General features: G+C 41.5%; 1 protein-coding gene across 6 annotated transcripts in view; it reads right to left on the bottom strand.

Annotated features, from left to right (window-relative positions):
• Nucleotides 1-9,733, bottom strand: part of LOC121459751 (protection of telomeres protein 1-like) — a 67,273-nt gene extending 57,540 nt beyond the window's left edge. For 2 of the 6 annotated variants that reach the window (XM_041669748.1, XM_041669749.1), the window contains exon 1: nucleotides 9,648-9,733. Coding sequence is in view for 2 of the 6 variants with exons in the window: in XM_041669746.1 (XP_041525680.1) it covers nucleotides 9,648-9,665 (18 nt within the window). In the remaining 4 variants the exon portion in view is untranslated. Of the gene's footprint in view, nucleotides 1-7,596; nucleotides 7,722-9,516 lie in introns of those variants that run through there. The other 4 variants (XM_041669746.1, XM_041669743.1, XM_041669744.1 and 1 more) reach the window with 4 other exon arrangements.
• Nucleotides 9,734-19,900: the final 10,167 nt, after the last annotated feature.

Genomic DNA, 19,900 nt, shown 5'->3' with positions numbered 1-19,900 from the left:
CTGGGAGCGCAGGACTAGAAGAGCATCATTATCACTGGGAGCACAGGACTAGAAGAACAGTTATCACTGGGAGCGCAGGACTAGAAGAACAGTTATCACTGGGAGCACAGGACTAGAAGAACAGTTATCACTGGGAGCACAGGACTAGAAGAGCATCATTATCACTGGGAGCGCAGGACTAGAAGAGCATCATTATCACTGGGAGCACAGGACTAGAAGAACAGTTATCACTGGGAGCACAGGACTAGATGAGCATCATTATCACTGGGAGCACAGGACTAGAAGAGCATCATTATCACTGGGAGCACAGGACTAGAAGAACAGTTATCACTGGGAGCGCAGGACTAGAAGAACAGTTATCACTGGGAGCGCAGGACTAGAAGAACAGTTATCACTGGGAGCACAGGACTAGAAGAACAGTTATCACTGGGAGCGCAGGACTAGAAGAGCATCATTATCATTGGGAGCACAGGACTAGAAGAACAGTTATCACTGGGAGCGCAGGACTAGAAGAACAGTTATCACTGGGAGCACAGGACTAGAAGAACAGTTATCACTGGGAGCACAGGACTAGAAGAGCATCATTATCACTGGGATCGCAGGACTAGAAGAATAGTTATCACTGGGAGCGCAGGACTAGAAGAACAGTTATCACTGGGAGCACAGGACTAGAAGAACAGTTATCACTGGGAGCGCAGGACTAGAAGAGCATCATTATCACTGGGAGCACAGGACTAGAAGAACAGTTATCACTGGGAGCGCAGGACTAGAAGAACAGTTATCACTGGGAGCACAGGACTAGAAGAACAGTTATCACTGGGAGCACAGGACTAGAAGAGCATCATTATCACTGGGAGCGCAGGACTAGAAGAGCATCATTATCACTGGGAGCACAGGACTAGAAGAACAGTTATCACTGGGAGCACAGGACTAGATGAGCATCATTATCACTGGGAGCGCAGGACTAGAAGAGCATCATTATCACTGGGAGCACAGGACTAGAAGAGCATCGTTATCACTGGGAGCACAGGACTAGAAGAGCATCGTTATCACTGGGAGCACAGGACTAGAAGAGCATCGTTATCACTGGGAGCACAGGACTAGAAGAGCAGTTATCACTGGGAGCACAGGACTAGAAGAGCATCGTTATCACTGGGAGCACAGGACTAGAAGAACAGTTATCACTGGGAGCACAGGGCTAGAAGAACAGTTATCACTGGGAGCGCAGGACTAGAAGAGCATCATTATCACTGGGAGCACAGGACTAGAAGAACAGTTATCACTGGGAGCGCAGGACTAGAAGAACAGTTATCACTGGGAGCACAGGACTAGAAGAACAGTTATCACTGGGAGCACAGGACTAGAAGAGCATCATTATCACTGGGAGCGCAGGACTAGAAGAGCATCATTATCACTGGGAGCACAGGACTAGAAGAACAGTTATCACTGGGAGCACAGGACTAGATGAGCATCATTATCACTGGGAGCACAGGACTAGAAGAGCATCATTATCACTGGGAGCACAGGACTAGAAGAACAGTTATCACTGGGAGCGCAGGACTAGAAGAACAGTTATCACTGGGAGCGCAGGACTAGAAGAACAGTTATCACTGGGAGCACAGGACTAGAAGAACAGTTATCACTGGGAGCGCAGGACTAGAAGAGCATCATTATCATTGGGAGCACAGGACTAGAAGAACAGTTATCACTGGGAGCGCAGGACTAGAAGAACAGTTATCACTGGGAGCACAGGACTAGAAGAACAGTTATCACTGGGAGCACAGGACTAGAAGAGCATCATTATCACTGGGAGCGCAGGACTAGAAGAGCATCATTATCACTGGGAGCACAGGACTAGAAGAACAGTTATCACTGGGAGCACAGGACTAGATGAGCATCATTATCACTGGGAGCGCAGGACTAGAAGAGCATCATTATCACTGGGAGCACAGGACTAGAAGAGCATCGTTATCACTGGGAGCACAGGACTAGAAGAGCATCGTTATCACTGGGAGCACAGGACTAGAAGAGCATCGTTATCACTGGGAGCACAGGACTAGAAGAGCAGTTATCACTGGGAGCACAGGACTAGAAGAGCATCGTTATCACTGGGAGCACAGGACTAGAAGAACAGTTATCACTGGGAGCACAGGGCTAGAAGAACAGTTATCACTGGGAGCGCAGGACTAGAAGAGCATCATTATCACTGGGAGCACAGGACTAGAAGAACAGTTATCACTGGGAGCACAGGACTAGAAGAACAGTTATCACTGGGAGCACAGGACTAGAAGAGCATCGTTATCACTGGGAGCGCAGGACTAGAAGAGCATCGTTATCACTGGGAGCACAGGACTAGAAGAGCATCGTTATCACTGGGAGCACAGGACTAGAAGAGCAGTTATCACTGGGAGCACAGGACTAGAAGAGCATCGTTATCACTGGGAGCACAGGACTAGAAGAACAGTTATCACTGGGAGCACAGGACTAGAAGAGCATCATTATCACTGGGAGCACAGGACTAGAAGAGCATCATTATCACTGGGAGCACAGGACTAGAAGAGCAGTTATCAGTGGGAGCGCAGGACTAGAAGAACAGTTATCACTGGGAGCACAGGACTAGAAGAACAGTTATCACTGGGAGCACAGGACTAGAAGAGCATCGTTATCACTGGGAGCGCAGGACTAGAAGAGCATCATTATCATTGGGAGCACAGGACTAGAAGAGCAGTTATCACTGGGAGCACAGGACTAGAAGAACAGTTATCACTGGGAGCACAGGACTAGAAGAACAGTTATCACTGGGAGCGCAGGACTAGAAGAGCATCATTATCACTGGGAGCACAGGACTAGAAGAGCATCATTATCACTGGGAGCGCAGGACTAGAAGAGCATCATTATTACTGGGAGCACAGGACTAGAAGAGCATCATTATCACTGGGAGCACAGGACTAGAAGAGCTATCCTTATAACATCTTTTCTGGAGTAGATACTAGTTACAAGTTTCTGTTTCCTTTGTAAAATCCATATGATGCAACTTGTTCATTTTCCCATAGGCATGTATGTCTATTTAATAAAACTTTAGAAATAGACTTAGATGGTCTGAAATACCAGTGTTTTTTCCTGTTAGATTATACTCATTTGTATTTGTTTTCTTAATTAATGAATGGCTTCTCTGAGATCTAAGTTCACAACTGTGCCTTCTATTTACTTGCTCTGTGCCCTGCCTGAACTTTACAGTCTACTTAACAGTCGTTTACCAAACCTAACTACTAGAAATCCCAAAAGAGAGACACATTGCAATTTTCTATCAATCTTCTTACTTGATAAATAGCACAGATACACTAGATTTCCTCAGAAAATTTATTTAAATATGTCTTTACAGTTCACAAACTTGTCTTTTATCAAGACCATACTCATATCCTGGCACAGCCATACCTGGTGGGAACAGCAAAGTGATAAAGCCAGTGTTGGGGTTCCTGCATTTACCGGCCCGTCCTGCTCGGGCTGACAATGCTCCTGCCAGGGGCACGACAGTGACAGAACACCGCAGCACAGTAACGGCACAGTAGATGCACACCGCAGCACAGTAACGGCACAGTAGATGCACACCGCAGCACAGTAACGGCACAGTAGATGCACACTGCACAGTAACGGCACAGTAGATGCACACTGCACAGTAACGGCACAGTAGATGCACACCGCAGCACAGTAACGGCACAGTAGATGCACACTGCACAGTAACGGCACAGTAGATGCACACCGCAGCACAGTAACGGCACAGTAGATGCACACCGCAGCACAGTAACGGCACAGTAGATGCACACTGCACAGTAACGGCACAGTAGATGCACACCGCAGCACAGTAACGGCACAGTAGATGCACACCGGTAACTGCTGCCTCAGGGGAGACGCCACAGTCCCCGGAGATCCCTCCAGAACTGCACACAAACTAGGACTGCCTGTATTCTCCGTGGTTGCTGGTGGACCACACTGCCCTCCCCTTATCCTAGCCCTTCCCTAATAAACTCCTGCGTGGTTTTGTCGAGCTCTGCGGTCACAGAGAAACAGGAGTCAGCACAGCCGTGTGACAAAGATCCGCAAACCCATGCCATTTTTGGTTTTGCTTTCCACAGGTTGGGGGATGCATGCTTGGGGGATTTTTAATATTTATACAACCTGGGAAAACTGGATTGATGGGAAATTTCTTATGAATCATTAATGCCTTCTCCCCAAAGTACTGCTGCTGAGCTTCCCCAGGGAAGTCCCGAGCACAGCACTCCTCGCACTCGCCCACCTCAAGGTCTTCCTTACGCCCTGGAGGTTGTGTCCCACAGAAAGCAGCCAGAGTTCTCTTTATGAGGCTCTGAGATATTCTCGAAACATCTCCTGGACTTACTCGGGAACAATACAATCAGAACACGGTGCAAGTTTCTTCCTATTATACACTCAGGCGATTACACGACATATACATCAACAAAGTTAGATTAGCTGAAGTTACCGCTGCCCTACACAGGGGCTTTCCTGGTGGGCAAAAAATGGTGTAGAAAGATGATAAAAGAATGAGGTGTCAGGACCTCCCTTTCTTAGAGTTAACTCCTACACAGCCACTATGATGTCAAATGACCACAGAGCAGAAGAATGACAGGATTAAAGATACAAATGAATCCTCTAAGGATATGAAATGCAATCCTTTTATTGTGCTAAAAATTGAATAATTATAGCATCAGCACTGGCCTGAGTATTTTTCTTGGGCCTATTGACAACAATAATACAGTGCTTTGGATATAGCAATCTACCTGGGCTAGTTTATAGATTTTCTTTGTGTCTAGTGTCCTTGAAGCTACAAGATCAGCCTAGAAGTTGGGCTATGTGATTGATGAGGGAAAATGACTGTAAAAGATAATTCTGTCCAAAGATAAACAACATGAAGTTATCCCCGATCACAGTACTGAATTTTGTACAAATAAGGATGTACTCTGACTGCCAATTAGTAAGGCTGCGAGATTTCCCCAATATCCATGGCCTGGCTCAGCTTTCCTTCACCTACTCCTTGCATCCTCTCTGGAACCAGTAAACCAACAAGGTCAGCTCCCAGCAATATCCTATACTACTTCTTATAATTATTTATTTCATTGCTCCTCTCCTATATGACATAAACTCCAGGAAGCACCACTGCATGCCCAGTGCTAACCGCAGCGTCTATTGTACTGGTGGTTGTAACAGCTGGAGTTCACAGTCTGGCTCCCATCTAAGCCAATCACAAGCTTGATAGTTATCTTTTTTTAAGATTTATATATACAGTGTTCTGTCTGCATGAATGCCTGCAGGCCAGAAGAGGGCTCCAGATCTCATTACAGATGGTTGTGAGCCACCATGTGGTTGCTGGGAATTGAACTCAGGACCTCTAGAAGAGCAGTCAGTGCTCTTAACCTCTGAGCCATCTCTCCAGCCTCCAATTAAAGGCTTTGCATGAGACGGGTTGGTAGCATCTAAACGTCCAAAGGAGTCCTCCCAGCTTGTCAGGATTACTTGAGCAACAAAAGAGAATTCTCCCTACATGAAGACACCTATGTAAAAAGTTACATATTGAAGCCAAACTTTTAACAAAGTTACTAAGGTGATTAGTTCACGTCCTTTAAACTACAAACAGATAGTGCAGTTAGCTACTGCCACAGCCTGGATTATGAGTTGATAGGTGAAGGGCTCTAGCAAGCCCAAGCATGGCAAATATGTCACCTGTGGGTTTTAACTTTAACCCTTCTCTCCCATTCCTCTGCCTGGCTAAACCATTAGATTACAATCCTAAAGGTAGCCACCAAGGTCCATTCCATTATTTGACCACTTCCTCCTCTTGAGGCTGACACCAACATCCAGCTATTAAAGCACTTAAGTCCAGCAATCATAAGCCCCTCATTTGGCTATCCTAATTAACATGCCCAATCAAAACAAACCAACAGCATCCTAACACGGGGTTTCTCCTCTTCCCTGTGTGAACTGCCATTTGCCTACAGTCTATCGCCTCTCTACTCAGAGGAAGTCTTTTGCTCCTCAGATCAAATATTCCTTCCCTGATGGGGGGGTGAGTCTTCTGTTTTGTGTTAATTTCATTGGTTAAGTAATAAAGAAACTGCTTGGCCTCATAGGTTAAAACACAGGTGGGAGGAGTAAACAGAACAGAATGCTGGGAGAAAGAAGCTGAGTCAAGGAGTCGCCATGATTCTCCCACTCCTGACAGACGCAGGTTAAGATCTTCTCTGGTAAGCCACCTTGTGGGCTACACACATTATTAGAAATGAGCTAGTCCAGGTGCGAGAGTTAGCCGAGAAAAGGCTAGATATAATGAGCCAAGCGGTGTTTAAAAGAATACAGTTTCCGTGTAATTATTTCGGGTAAAGCTAGCCGGGTGGCGGGAAGCAGCCTGCTGCTCATATTACAACACTTCCCTCTCTCACTTGTCCCCCTTTTCTCTTCTCCCTAATCCTCTATCCCCTATCTTTGTCTCTTATTACCTGACCTTTATCCCTCTAGGGCAAATAAACCTCCTTTGTGTTGAAATCTTCGTCTTAGGGCATCTTGTGCCAACTTCAAGGTTCTTTCAATAGGAATCTTACCTATTAATGAAATGAAAGGAGGCTTAGGGAGACACTGCAACAAGCTGTTAGCAAAGGAACAGCTGCTTTGCTTTATACAGATATTGTCTCCACTATGAGGAGAGCATTATCTATTAAAGTCACCCATACGTGCATGTCCTTGTGAAACACACATCTGAAACGTTATCTGTTTCTAGAGGACAAGTTAAACGCTAAGTCAATATACCCAGTTCAAGTAAATATTAAGTCACCTGAGAAAAAAACTGAGGACCTAAAAGTACATATGGTTCATAACTTGATTTCTTAATCCTTACTTAAGATGCAAAAAGAGTGAAGTTAATCAGTTTCTCCAAGCTTTGTTTCATTTAACAGTATATCTTACAAAATCAAAGAAAATTTGCTTTTAGGATCCCATGGCAATTGAAAAGGAAGGAAATCCCAAATGTGGAATGAAAACCTCATCAACTAGGACACGCCAGTCAACACCTAAGAAACAAGCACAGTCTATCTCTGCTCCAGCCTGGCAGCTTAAAAAATAGTTATCTAGTCAAAAGTACAGACAAAGTGTTTCATAATTCCTTCTGACTCTCACGCATATGAAAATCTCTTTCACACACACCATGGACTCTTTGTCAACATCCACATGGGTATCTGTTTCATTTATTGGAAAAAGTTTAAAAGTCGATGCTCAACAATACTCTTCCACATTACATTCCAGAACTTAACATAATTAACAGAAACTGATAAGACAGAAACGATGAGACGTGCTTCATCTAAAGCAAAAGGCAGACACTGCCTAGTACCTGAGAGAAAATTTATGGAGCACTTTTAATGGATTTTGGGGTCCAAGAAATGGCTTTAGAAAAATACAGGGCACGCAGAAGCTGCTAAGCACGGGGATCAGTCATGCAGAACAAATGTGAGGAATAGGGAAACAAGCCTGTGCATTTGGTGAAAGCCCAGTGTGGCTGGAAAAGAGAGTAGAAAGAAACAAAACCAAACCCACCTTCTACTCTTTGGAAAGGGACAGAAGAGCAAAGCCCAAGACGACAGTTAGAGGCAGGCCAAGACGGTCCCATACCAAAGTCTTCATGAACATATCCAGACTTGAACTCAGGGCTTAAATGTGAATCTCCTCTCATCTTGCCCAGAACAGACGGGAGTTACAGACAGTTATGCTTCCTGAACTCACTGACTCTGTAGTCTAATTGACTTCCAAGACCTTTAACTCTTGATTTTTATCTCAAGTCTGAAAAACAACTGTTTAAATGTCATCTCTAACACTTATGAGCTATCTGACCTCAGGAAAATGACTTAACCCTTCTGAAATACAGTATCTCCAGATGTAGAGATAAGGTATAAAGCACCGACATCATAAAGCTTTGTGATAATCACTCAATATCTAAGATGTCACCAGGCATAGAGAAAGCAGTAACTGCCAAACTTTGTTGTTCCTGGCATTAGATTGCTATTCTTTTCTACCCACCTATGCCCATTGTCCCTTTTACCACCAACAGAAATCAGCGATCACCTCTTCCCTACACAACTGCCACTGCCCAGTTGGGTTTCTTCCACGGCACTGACTATTCCATATCTACACCATAAACTCTTTGTGCAGGAGACAGAGTGGTTTAAACTCAAAGTGAGTCATGTCTTTCTCCTGCTCATATCTGGTGTGAGACTCCCATATCGCTAATATAGCATCCAAATTCCTCAGCACACGATTGTTCTCATCATCCCAAAAAACTAAAATACAGTTACCCCGAAGTCCAGCTCATCTCTCATAATCTAACCATCAAAACAAAAATTCTGTAATGTTCATATATTAAAGTGCTACTGTTCCTCATTAAAATCACTTTTAGGTAATTAATTAATATCACCTTTAGTATGGTGACTAGATTATCTTTGTACCTCAGAAACATAGTCTAGTATATCACAAACAATAATTGTTTGCTAAGTGAAAGTTGGAAAATCATGAATAAGCATTGAAATATCAAACTCAGTTGTAGTGGCAAAAATAAAAACCTACTTTAAGTGCTCTCATAAAGATACTAAATATAAAGTATGTGCATAGTTTTTAGGAGGAAAATGCAATCTGAGTTAACTTACATGGATATACATCTTGCTATATTCACTTCCCTGCTACACAGATCTAAAACCGAGTTTCTGCAATTTATTCAGTGGCTGAACTTCCACAATCCCTTAGAATTCCTTTATTAGATGAAGGGACAAAAACCCCGCTTCATAATGATGTCCAATAACATTCAAACAGAAACAGAAAGTTCAAGCCGATAATAGCCGCGGAGGACACAGAGAGTAACATTTTATCCAAAGTATAGTCCATAATTTTCCTTAAATGTCTTTGACATAATTTTGGTTTTGCTTTCTTTAATACGTTAATTTCAGTGTTTGGGTGGAGGTAACAGAAGAATACAAGTTTACTGCAATTATAAACACATAGCACATGTCTAAGGGGCTGAAAGGGAATTAACAACTCTTCACTTAGCTTTTGTATTAAAAGTACTCCTAAAACCCAGTTTTAAGGTCTGTAGCCCGGCGTAATGGTTCACGCCTTTAATTCGAGCATTAAGAGCCAAAAGAAGGTGGATGTCTGTGAGTTCGAGGCGAACATGGTCAGCATAGACGATTTCAGGACAGCAAAAGATACATAAACACTCACTCAAAACAACAACAAAAATCTGTGAAAAGTCTCACTAACTTCACCACGGTACGGTATTTTAAAATATACAGACAATGGGCGGAGCTAGTTTGGTTTCTGTTATGTAATACCTTGGCAAATTCTAAAATGTGCATGCACCTTGTACCAAAAGCTTCTCCTCGAACTCGTAAATAACCTAGAGAATCTTTCTTCTGAAACCTTTGTCAGAGGCACCCACCAACATCACTAACATACGTGGGGACGCACCTCCCAAACCAGTCAGCCCCTGGGCGGGTTGTGCACAGCGGGCTAACGCTGCCAGCGACACACAACGCATTTTCTGCACACTATCCCAAAGGTGAAGCTAAACAACCCGGTTACATCACCCAGGGCCCTACCAGCCGCGAGACCAGCATTCGCCGACCAACAGGACATCCGGAAACCTGGCGACGGTTTCAACCGACGCAGCCGCGACTTCCGAGTGCGCCCGAACACGCGCATGCGCACTGCACTGGCGCGCTCTTCCGGAGTCGCAGCGCTGACACGACTAGGGGCGGGGCCTCGGCCGAGCGCCTCCCAGGTCGCACCGCGACGCCCCACGCGCGCCTGCTCTCCTCCACCCCTTCGGTGGATCCCGGGACACACGGGAGAAACATCATAAGAATTAGCTAGGGGGGTTCTTGCTTTTAAAGAGATCCACAGCGGAGCACCGGGCTGAGCTCCCAAAGTCCGTTATCAGAGTGGGATGAGTGAGAAGACAAGCAAAGAGGTCCAGACCATGATGGGGACACCCACTGAAAGAGCTGACCTGAGCTAAGGGAAGCCATCAACTCCAGCCTGACAGCGAAGGAACCATTAGAGGACCAAACTAGTCCCTCACAGTTGTACGACTGGGGCAGACTGCGGGGCCACTGACAGTGAGACCAGGATTTATCCCTACCGCTTGTACTGACTTATTGGAAACACATTCTCTTTGGAGGGATACCTTGCTCAGACTAGATATAGTGGGGAGGGCCTTGGTCCTGCCTCACAGCAATGTGCTAGACATTGTTGACTCCCCCATGGGATGGGATGTGGATGTGTGTGGGGAAGAGGTGGAGGGGATGGGAGGAGGGGAGGGAGTGGGAACTGGGATTGGTATGTAAAATGAGAAAAGATTTTTTTTAAAAAAGTGCTCTAAATCCTGAAGCCAATAGCAACCTATTCCTAACCAGAGTTCAGATTCTGTATGTTTGACTGAAGCCCTTCTAAGTTAAGAACCCAAAGGCACTTTATGCAAGAATGTAAATACACAAAGATAACAATGTTATTAAGTGTTATTGTCCCAATTTAGGGCTATTTATTCTATTTTCAGGTAAGTTGAAGAACACAACAGATAGGATTTTGTTGGCATGAATATTTTTCTTTTTTGACTGTATTTTTGGGTGACCAAAAGATCATCATAATTTTAGAAACTTTATAATGAATAAAGTTTTGGATTATAGAAAACTGAACAAAAGTGTGTATACTTCACAGGTTTATCGTAACTATTTGGAATAATTGGGAATCATCTATCAGGTTCCAAGGTATTTTTAACACAATAACATTTTTGTATCATTGTCAAAACGTTCCCCTATTAATTTAAATGGAACCTAAAATGTATTCATTATGTTCACCCATTTTTTTCTAGAAAAGGGAAGAATATTGAAATCACCTTAATGAAAATGTAGGTCCTTTGCTCATTGCTTTCAGTTGCACACAGCAATAGCTACACTGTCTAATGGCAAATGTTACTCTTTCTTCCTGACAGTGTGTCCATCCAAAACTGCACTGGGGAAAAAGAGGAGATTGTGTGCATTGATTGGAGAGTGAAATTTATCTTTCATGTTTTTTTAATAAATTAAAAAATCAAAACCAAACAAATAAAAACCAAAACAACATTTTAATTACATTTTATCAAATAATACATTTTATCATATTTTCTCCTCCACAAACTAACCCTATTCTCCCCACGTTTTTATGCATCCAATTTCTTGATTTTTCTTCTTTCTCCTAAAAAAATTTAGCAAATCATAAAGTGAAAATTGTAACAAACAAAAACCCAGTAAGACAAAAGAGTGCCCTAAACAGAACAAAATAACAAATCCCACCCAGACACACACACACACACACACACACACACACACACTAACATATAAAATTTGTTTTGTGTTGACTAACTACAATAAAAGGCAGGGGGGGGGGGGGCTGGAGAGATGGCTCAGCGGTTAAGAGCGTTGCCTGCTCTTCCAAAGGTCCTGAGTTCAATTCCCAGCAACCACATGGTGGCTCACAACCATCTGTAATGAGGTCTGGTGCCCTCTTCTGGCCTTCAGGCATACACGCAGAAAGAATATTGTATACATAATAAATAAATAAATTAATTAAAAAAAATAAATAAAAGGCAGGGGCCTTTCCTGTAGTGTGACTGATACAACCAGTGGCCCTCTATTGAAGAAAATTGATTTTCTCTTTTTTTGACAGGCTTGGATTGCAAACAAGCTTTGGTTTGCTCTATACAACCTGGTGGTAAGGAGAGAATCATAAAGATAAAATTTACTTATGTTATAAAATATGGGAATGTCTAGCTTGACCTCCACTGACTATCATTTAAGTTGCTAGAAACTATAGTCCATGCTCCCAGAAAAAAAAAAGTGAAGGGAATAAAGACCACCTGGAAGTAGCTCCACCCTGATTCCTCCACTTCAACATAGACCTTTACAAACAGCAATGGATCCGCTTACAAAATGTTCCCACATCTAAGGCTCAGGGAAAATGAAGATGACATTGGGAAAGATCTTGAAAGTCAGAGGATGAGGGAGCTTGCTATGAGCATATGTATCCTAGGAAGAGTAGAAGGCATACCAAAAAGTCTTACAATCATGACTCCCAAACTATGATCCGAGGAAACATCACCACAGTGAGCATGCCAAAATGGAAGGAACAAGGCTCACAAGGCCTCACACCTGCACGCCCATCTAGAGGAAAACTGGTAAATCTAGGGATGGAAAAGTTTTGACCACAAGGGAAGGGAACACAGATTGGCTGCCTAGTGCCAAAAAAATGATCCCTGACAACATAAATGCATGTAATTTACATGGACTCTACAGTTTATATTTAGAAATGTATATGTATACACAAACATGTATATACACGCAATAACAGTTAATGAAATAAGATGCCATGTGTATTGTAGGAGCAAGGATGGGAATAAGAGGGTTTGGGAGACAGGAAAGGTAATAGAGAAACAATTATATTACAATCCCCAAAATAAACAAAATAACAGTTAATAACAACAAAATAATTAACAAAATTTGAGAAAAAATGACACTGATCTTCAACAACTGATCCCAGAATTTGTGTGTGTGTGTGTAAGCGGAGAGAGAGAGAGAGAGAGAGAGAGAGAGAGAGAGAGAGATAATGTTAAGCTCAAAAAATTTAGTAGCTCCTATTTGATAAAAATCAATACAAAGAGCCTTCAGCTGGAGTGATTTATGTGTTCACAGACTTCCCTGACCTTGTTGTTGAAAAAGTATTATGGATGCCATTATTTTCACTGTGGATCTCTCTCGCTGTTGTCCAGTTCTCAATGAAATGATGTTTTCACATAGAACGCAAGGTCCATTACTTTAGGCACAATCTGAACCTCATTTTCCTTTTCATAAACTGTGTCCTTCTTAGTATGTTAGCTAATATTCCTAACATCCCTTTGAATTAAAGCTGATTCAAATTCCAGCACTGATGTGAGGGCCATTCACAATATGTAATGTTGTTGCTATACTCCACATTTTGCTAACATTCCCTCTTAATGTTAATCTTAATTTAATCTTTTCTTTTTTTTTAATTTAATCTTTTCAAAACACTTCCTTTTATTGCATCAGTAGTCTATTATGTTCCAAATCCCAGCTGAGGCAGTTTACTGCCTTGCTGATGTCTTGGCTTCTGTTGCTGTAACAAAATACCATGATCAAAAGCAACATATGATAAAATGGTTTATTTACTTATATACTTTGGGCCAACTTCACTGATAGAAGCCAAGGAATGCCCATGGATGCGGAAATTCAATCAGAGTCCATTTAAGAATGATGCTTACTGGTTTCACCTCCGTGATAGCCACAGCTCTCTCATTCCTACAACTCTCAGAACAACTTCCCAAGTGTTGGCTCTGTCCACAGGCCATAAGGTCATCTCATATCAATCATTAGTTAAGAACATGCAACACACATGTCTACAGGCCAAACCAATGGTAGCCATTCCTCAATTCCCTGTTCTCAATGTGTCTAGGTTTGTGCAAAACTGACAAAAATCAAGCAGCATAATAGCAAGACTGGAAACGCTAATAATTTCCTTCACAATACCCAATCATCTCAAGAAGAAAGAGGCACTTAGATTGGAACTATTTTCACCATAACTTAGTAATTAATAGTCCCATGTTGAAAGCACTAACTTTGTACATTACTTAATATTTTTGTATAGCTTAGTAGTACTCTTGTTTAGATAAAGGATAAAGATATACTGTATATGATCTAAAAACTTAAAACTATTTAAGTTTCAATAAAGCAATTTATACCTGTACTTTATAAGAGAATTTGAATCTGGTCTTATCAAAATAATGTAACACTTTAGGACAAAGTTACACCCTAGCAACCCTTCACTAGAGACCAAAATGGAGAAGACCTCCACAGCCACCATGACCTCCTATAGTAGACAGGGAGGAAAGTGTATTGACATGGTTCATATACTTTTAATAATAATTCTTATTGCTACTTATAAAAGTGTCATTAATGAGAATTTCCATTATCTTGCTGATGAAGTGGGGACTCACCTAGAAGACAACAGAAATGCAGTTCCTACTGACTAAGCACTGAGGGATAATAATATGAAGTCATCATGGGAATCTAAGTGTGAATTGCAGCTATCAACTGGAAAATGTGTTTGCAAAATTCCAAAGCGATTCAAACTAAATAGGAAATGGGATAAGAGTCAGAGACTAAGGAAAACATGGGAAACATCAGTCCCAGACATGGTGAATAGCACCAAAGCTGAGCAATTTCCACTGGTTACCTCGGTCCCACACGTGAACACTGAGAACTTCATAGCTATGTTTAGAACACCTTATGCAGGGAAATACAACAGTTTCAGAATATCCCTGAATTTATGTTTATTCATCAATTAAATGAACAATTATCTATCTGGTGCTGATTATGTCCCAAATCTGTTACTGTACATATGCACAAGTCAACCAAAACAATATTCTGCTATCAAAATCTCAAAGCTGATAGCTTTATTTTTCCTGTACTCAATGTCAGCTCAAAACTGATAAGAAGGGTTCATTTAGAGACTGTTTTTTTTTTTTTTTTGGATTTTCTAGACAGGGTTTCTCTGTAGCTTTTTTGGTTCCTGTCCTGGAACTAGCCTAGCTCGTGTAGACTTGTAGACCAGTCTAGCCTCGAACTCACAGAGATCCACCTGCCTCTGCCTCCCGAGTGCTGGGATTAAAGGTGTGCACCACCACCGCCCGGCTAGAGACTGTTTTTTAAAGCAATGTGTGTGTATATTCACAAACAGCTGTGTAATTTTAGACATGTAATCATGTATACTAGACCAAAAATAAGTAACCTCTCTACAAAGGCCTTTAGATTACGAAATATGTTTAAACTGTTGGTCAAACAATATTGCAATTAATATAGTTTCTTTTATAGTTGCAATTAATATAGATTATTTGGGGTCTGGGTGGCCGTGAAATGAATGAGCAGCCTCCAACTACACCCATACTGGCCAGAACCTATGATGGAGCAGTTGTGAAACTTCTCACACCGACAAACATCGCACACACGTTTATGTCTGCGTGTTCACTTTTTCCTGTTGGGGACTGGAGGTTCACATATATCCCAGTTTCTTCCCACTCATCCAGTGCAATGCTTCCTGGATACATTTGGGAAATTCTGGCCTCAGGATCTGCATCTGAGGTCTAGAACTTATGATCAACACTTGTCAGAAAACATGTTGGGAGGATTATGGGCTCCATCCTCAGGTGCCATGACTTTATTCATGTCCATGGCATAAATGATCTCCTCTTTAGTAGCTTGGACCACACCCTGTGTCAACAGCCATGTGCGTGTACCCCACTGGTGATCATTTCAGTGGGTTTCATCAGAAATCCCACAGTTAAATGAGAATCGATATGGACATAAAAGGCCCATACCATTCAGAGAGCCAAGTGCTGTCTATATTGTTCCTAACAATTGTGTGCTAGTCATGTGTATAGAATCTCAATCTTCCTGAAATTCCTGCTGTTGTGTTCAATCCAGCAATGCCTGGAATTACACAGATTCAACTCCAGCCCTGTGTGGACATTCATGATCAGTCCTACTTACAATGCTTATCTCTTGCCTGATCCTCAGTCCCAATTGACCAGTGCTTTTTGATGAAACATCTCTTTGGTTGACGTTTCTCCACACTTGTAATGAGTCTTTCTCTGTCCCATCAGCCAGCTCCCAAATAGTGACACAGAGACTTCTTATTAATTATGAAAGATTGGCCTTAGCCTAGGCTTGTTTCTTACTAACTCTTATGATTTAAATTAGCCATTTCTATCAATGTCCATGCTGCCACGTGGCTCGTGGCTGTCACCTCTCCTCCTGCATGGCCTGCGTTCTCTGCTTCCTGCTGGCTACTCTGCCTCTCTTCTTCCTAGACTGCTCTGGAAGTCACACTTATACCTTCTACCACCTAGTTTTTGGCTTTTTAGCATTTTATTAAACCATCACAGTGACATATCCTTACATACTATAATCAAATATCCTGGAACATACATCTCATTAAGATATTAAGATTACAGAGAAAAAATTCATACTTTTTTCTCAAAATGAAAATGAGAGACCTTCAGTGTCATTTATGGGAGAATTTATTTCTTATATTTTTCTTCTTTTTTTTTTTCTGGAACAGGGATTCTCTGTATAATAACCATGGCAGTACTGGAACTTACTCTAATATTAGGCTGACCTTGAACTCACAAATATCACACTGCCTCTGACTCCCAAGTTCTGGTACTAAAGGCGTGTGTTATTACAGCTTGGGAGAATTTTATATCTAATATTACCAAATACTTTATTCTTTTTTGTTCATCTCTAACTGACATTTGTTTTGATTCAATACCTTGACTGTATTGGATTACATGGCAATAACACAGATGCATGTTTAATTTAGTTAAATTCTAAGGAGTCATTACAGAATGGTCATTGAGTTTGATTTTTTAACCTTTGAACTACTTAATACCAATGTCCATAGTGGCCACACTGCATTGCATCCCCTTAAAAATGATGTAGCATCTTTAACTCCATCTCTCCATCATCACATTTTCTGCATGGTTGATATTTCACTGGGTTGTAACAGAATCTTACAATGTAAAATATTTCAGTTTCTTGGTAACTATGCTTTGAACTTGTTCCGTATTTTGGTTGAATAATATTTTTGTCAGCTTAAATATTTTTTGTTTAGTACTTTTGCAGATTTATTGATTGGGTGAATTGCGAATATGCTTGACATTTTCAGTCTTTATGTATTCTGGAGGGTAATGCCATGTCAAGCGAATTGAGAACAGGCATTCTCCCCACTATGGGGACTGTCTCTTTAATTCCACTATGGCTACTACACATGCACTTCCTGAAGGTATCATCCCATGCAACAGCTATTGACATGCCTTTCTGAGCTCTGTTACTCTTTCAGGATGTCATTAGCTCCACATGAGCATTGAACTGGGATCCATAAAGCACCACGTTATGTCAAACCTGCAGCTTCAACACTGAACCCTTTCAAAGTAATTGTTGGATTTGTCTTGCCTAGACTGAGAGATGAGTTCCAATATGTTTTTTTATAGAGACATCCTTTCTGTTGTTTAGAACATAAGTGGCATCACTTGCACTGTCTTACTCTTCCTGCCTGAAGATCATGTCATTGATCTGGCTTGTTGAATAGAGTAAACAACGCACACCTCTGTATTCTTCCAGAATATCAAGGAAAAACTTTTTTTTTCTCTATTAGTTATACTGTTGGCTGACAATTTTAAGCCAACTCACTAAATACTTAATGTGTATTTGAAATGCAAATTTGTTTCCATGTTTAACAGATAGTATTCCATAGTTTTCTTATGGTTTTGTTGTATCTTTATCTAGTGTTGCTAATATGTTATGTTTGGCTTCATGGAGAAGTGTGATGGTCTTTATCACTTTTTCATTTTATAGAAGACTAGAAGAATTGGTGTTATATTTTCTTATTCAATATATTTATTCATTTGTTTACTTATTTATATATTTATTAATCCGATTCTCCTTGCCTCCCGGTTGCCCAGGAGATTTCATCTAATTCCCCTTCCCAGAGCAATACATGTGTCTCTCTTAGGGTCTTCCTTGTTACCTAGCTTCTGTGGAGCTGTGGATTGTAGTCTGGTTATCTTTTGCTTTATGATAATACCTACTTATGAGTGCGTACACACCATGTTTGTTTTTCTGAATCTTGGTTGCCTCACTCAGGATGCTTTTTTTTAAAGTTCTATCCATTTTCCTGAAATTTCCATGATGTCATTGTTTTTTTACAGCTGACAAATATTCCATTGTAAAAATAAACCACATTTTCTTTATCCATTCATCTGGTGAGAGACATCTAGGTTGTTTTCAGGTTTTGGTTATTAGAAATAATGCTGCTGTGAACATTGTTGAGGAAGTGTCCTTGTGGAAGGATTGAGTATCCTTTGGGATATATATATATCCAAGGGTCTTGAGGTAGATTGAGAACCAATTTTCTGAGAAACCACAATACTGATTTCCAAAGTGGTTGTATAAATTTTCAGTCCCACCAGCAATGAAGGAGTATCCCCTTGAATCTACATTCTCTCCAACATAAGATCTTCAGTATTTTTGACCTTAACAATTCTGACAGGTGTAAGAAAATATCTCAGAGTGGTCTTGATTTGCATTTCCCTGATGATTAAGGATGTTGTACATTTCCTTAAATGTCTTTTGGCCTTTTGAGATTCTTTTGCTGTGAACTCTCTTTAGCTTTTTATCCTATTTTTAGTTGAATTATTTTGTATTTTGATGTTTAGTTTTTTGAGCTCCTTATATATTCTGTTAGATGTGGGCTTGGTGAAGATCTTTTTTTTAAATTAATTAATTAATGTTTTAAATAAAAAATTTCCGCCTAGGCAGTTTGGATGCTCACCTTACTAGACCTGGATGGAGGTGGGTGGTCCTTGGACTTCCCACAGGGCAGGGAACCCTGATTGCTCTTCGGGCTGACAAGGGAGGGGGACTTGATTGGGGGACAGGGGAGGGGGAGGGAAATGGGAGGCCGTGGCGGGGAGGAGGCAGAAATCTTTAATAAATAAATAAATTTCCACCTCCTCCCCATCTCCCATTTCTCTCCCCATCCCTCTACTCCCTTCCCTCCAGTCCAAAGAGCAGTCAGGGTTCCCTGCCCTGTGGGAAGTCCAAGTTTCTCCCCCCTCCATCCAGGTCTAGGAAGGTGAGCATCCAAACAGACTAGGCTCCCACAAAGCCAGTACATGCAGTAGGATCAAAACCCAGTGCCATTGTTTTTGGCTTCTCACTTAGCCCTCATTGTCCACCACGTTCAGAGAGTCCGGTTTGATCACATGCTCCATCAGTCCCAGTCCAGCTGGCCTTGGTGAGCTCCCATTAGATCAGCCCCACCATCTGAGTGGGTGGATGCACCCCTCACAGTCCTGACTTCCTTGCTCATGTTCTCCCTCCTTTTGCTCCTCATTTGGACCTTGGGAGCTCAGTCCAGTGCTCCAATGTGGGTCTCTGTCTCTATCTCCATCCATCGCCAGATCTTGGTGAAGATCTTTTTCCACTCTGTAGGCTGTCATTTTGTCTTATTTAACATGTCCTTTGCTTTACAGAAGCTTTTAGTTTCAGGAGGTCCGTTTTATTGATTATTGTTCTCATTGTCTGTACTACTGGCTTTATATTTAGGAAGTGATCTCCTGTGCCAATGTATTTAATATTACTCACTTTCTCTTCTATTATGTTCAATGTCACTGGATCTATGTTGAGGTCCTTGATGCATTTGGACTTGAGTTTTGTATTTGGTGATAGATATGGACCTATTTTCATTCTTCTGCATGTTGACATCCATTTATGCCAGCACCATTTGTTAAAGATGCTTTCCTTTCTCCATTGTACCATATTGAGTTCTTTGTCAAAACTCAGGTGTTCATAGGTGTGTGGATTAATATCAAGGTCTTGGATTTGATTCCATTGATCCACATGTCTGATTTTATACCAATACCTAGCTGCTTTTATTACTATTGTTATATAGTAGAGTTTGAAGTCAAGGATAGTGATGCCTCCAGAAGTTCCTTTATTGTACAGGACAGTTTTAGGTATTCTGGGTTTTTCTGTTTTTCCGTATGAAATTGAGTATTGTTTTTTCAAAGTTTGTGAAGGATTGTGTTGGGGTTTTGATGGGAATTGCAGTGAAATGGTAGATTGCTTTTGCTAAGATTGCTATTTTTATCTTGTTGATCCTACTTATTTGAGAGCATGGAAGACCTCTCCATTTTCTGATATCTTCTTCAATTTATTTCTTTAGAGACTTGTCATACAGATTT

This window comes from Microtus oregoni, unplaced genomic scaffold (genome assembly GCF_018167655.1).
Source record: "Microtus oregoni isolate MIOR12 unplaced genomic scaffold, Mior012 000019F_ref0000042, whole genome shotgun sequence".
Taxonomy (NCBI): domain Eukaryota; kingdom Metazoa; phylum Chordata; class Mammalia; order Rodentia; family Cricetidae; genus Microtus; species Microtus oregoni.
Note: the sequence above shows the minus strand (reverse complement) of the source record. Positions and strands in the feature narration are given on the sequence as shown.